Below are 2,059 nucleotides of genomic sequence, written 5' to 3'. Positions count from 1 at the left end.
GTTTCCTTACAGATTCGTCGAAAAACATCGAAGGAAACAAAGGTTTTTCACATAGTCATTCGGGTGCCTCCACGAGGGTCTTTTCGTAAGGGTTGAGGTTGTGAAGTCTTTTCGACACGAGTAAATGTTTTTTTTCTTGCATATTTTCTGCTTAGGACAATCTTTAGTGGGTTAAATATTTTATTTACAAAAATAAATTATTTTAGATATTTATTTGAATTTTGTAGAGTTTTGAGAGTCCTTTTCTAAGTGACATTTTTTAAAACAAGATATTTTTACCATTTTCATTTTGCACCTTAAATTTTTTTTATTTCCAAAATTGGTCAAATTTAAAACTAATACTACAGAAAAAAAAAAAATTTAAAAAATTAAACAATAATAGTTTTTATTTTTGCAAAGAAGCCCCTAGTCTCTAATGTGTTTGTTTCAAAGCAATGGATATTTGTGAGCAAAGGAAAATATCAATTTAGAATAAGGTTAGGTAACCAATTATAAGATTATAATATTAAATCCGCAATTATTGCTATTAATCAATTTTGAAGAAGGCACGTGACGAACATAGTTTAACGGTTATGAACAGAAGTACGTTACAGAAGAGGTACCTTTGTTCTTGATCATTGATGTTATCATGGGAAGTTCGAGGGGCAGAAGAGGAGGAGGAGGTGTAATTAGGGAATGGAACAAGGCCAGATTCAATGTGCTTGACATCCTCAACGAGAAGCTCGAAATGTCTCTTGACTTCATCAGCAGTCTTGTCGCCAACAGCCTTGGCGACATTGAGCCAGCGATCGGGCGTGTCCTTGTCAAAGACAGCCAAGGCCCTTTCAAAGGCTTTGTTTTGGTTGGGAGACCATGAGGTAGAGTCATGAGAGGAGGAGATGGAAGCCATTGATGAAGGATTAAGTGAGAAAGAAGAGTTGAAGAAGGAAGGGATTTATAGAGAAAGGAAAGAAAAGGGAATGGGAGTGAGAATTTTGAATGATTTGTTTGCTTAGGAACCACAAAATGGAAAGAGGGAGAGAACACAAAGACGCACCATTTCTCTCTCCTTTCGGGGCGGGTTTCATCCGATCTATATCGACCGTCGGAATCAAATTTAGATCGTACTAGAGGGGCATAGCGGCACCGTCGCCTGACGCCATTCTCGGATATAATAGCAGACTAGTAGAGTATACCTGAATTCAGACAGAGTCTTCCATTTTGAGAGAGTTGAAAAAGCACTATCTCGTTGAAAGGTTCTATACATCTGCCCTTTCTCAAGGCATTTCTTTAGACAAAGACTCCGTTTTTTCCTCTTTTCGGATGGTAAATATTTCTCAGAACATGGAGTGTGAATCAAACCCATGTTTGAATTGAAATTGAGATACTGATGCAAGTTCTTCCCCTCTGAATCAGATAGATTCATATCTGAAAGAGGTTGACAATAAGTTCTTTCAAAATTGACTATTTATCCCTATGTTAGAGGTGTTCCAGAAATGTCTGCAATCGAGTATAATATAATTATATATATATATATATATATAATTATTAATTTTTTTTTTAATGTTAAATTTTAAGTTATATAAATTGTNGTTGAAAAAGCACTATCTCGTTGAAAGGTTCTATACATCTGCCTTTTCTCAAGGCATTTCTTTAGACAAAGACTCCGTTTTTTATCAGATGGTAAATATTTCTCAGAATATAGACGGTGAATCAAACCTAGATTTGAATTGAAATTGAGATACTGATGCAAGTTCTTCCCCTCTGAATCAGATAGATTCATATCTGAAAGAGGTTGACAATAAGTTCTTTCAAAATTGACTATTTGTCCCTCTGTTAGAGGTGTTCCAGAAATGTCTGCGATCGAGTAAATAGCTCGACGAACGAATGGATCGGATCGAATTGGAAAATGGAAAGATTTGTACAAGTTATACCTTTCGTCACCACTTTGTGGAAAATCGTTAGGTATGAATATGTTAGATACCTGTGACTCGATTGGTGAAATAGTATCTCTCTCCAAAAAAGCATGTTTTTTTTTACCGCCGCACAAAGAAAATATTTTGTTGCGAATGAACAAGAT

General features: G+C 35.5%; 1 protein-coding gene across 1 annotated transcript; it reads right to left on the bottom strand.

Annotated features, from left to right (window-relative positions):
* Positions 1-652: 652 nt before the first annotated feature.
* On the bottom strand, positions 653-1,187 carry LOC111779164 (transcription factor RADIALIS-like; the record flags this gene model as incomplete). Its single annotated transcript, XM_023659239.1, is given in 1 exon segment — positions 653-1,187. A coding segment is annotated over 1 exon segment (237 nt), but the record flags the coding sequence as incomplete, so codon positions are not given.
* Positions 1,188-2,059: the final 872 nt, after the last annotated feature.

Source organism: Cucurbita pepo, chromosome LG17 (genome assembly GCF_002806865.2).
Source record: "Cucurbita pepo subsp. pepo cultivar mu-cu-16 chromosome LG17, ASM280686v2, whole genome shotgun sequence".
Classification (NCBI taxonomy): Eukaryota; Viridiplantae; Streptophyta; class Magnoliopsida; order Cucurbitales; family Cucurbitaceae; genus Cucurbita; species Cucurbita pepo.
Note: the sequence above shows the minus strand (reverse complement) of the source record. Positions and strands in the feature narration are given on the sequence as shown.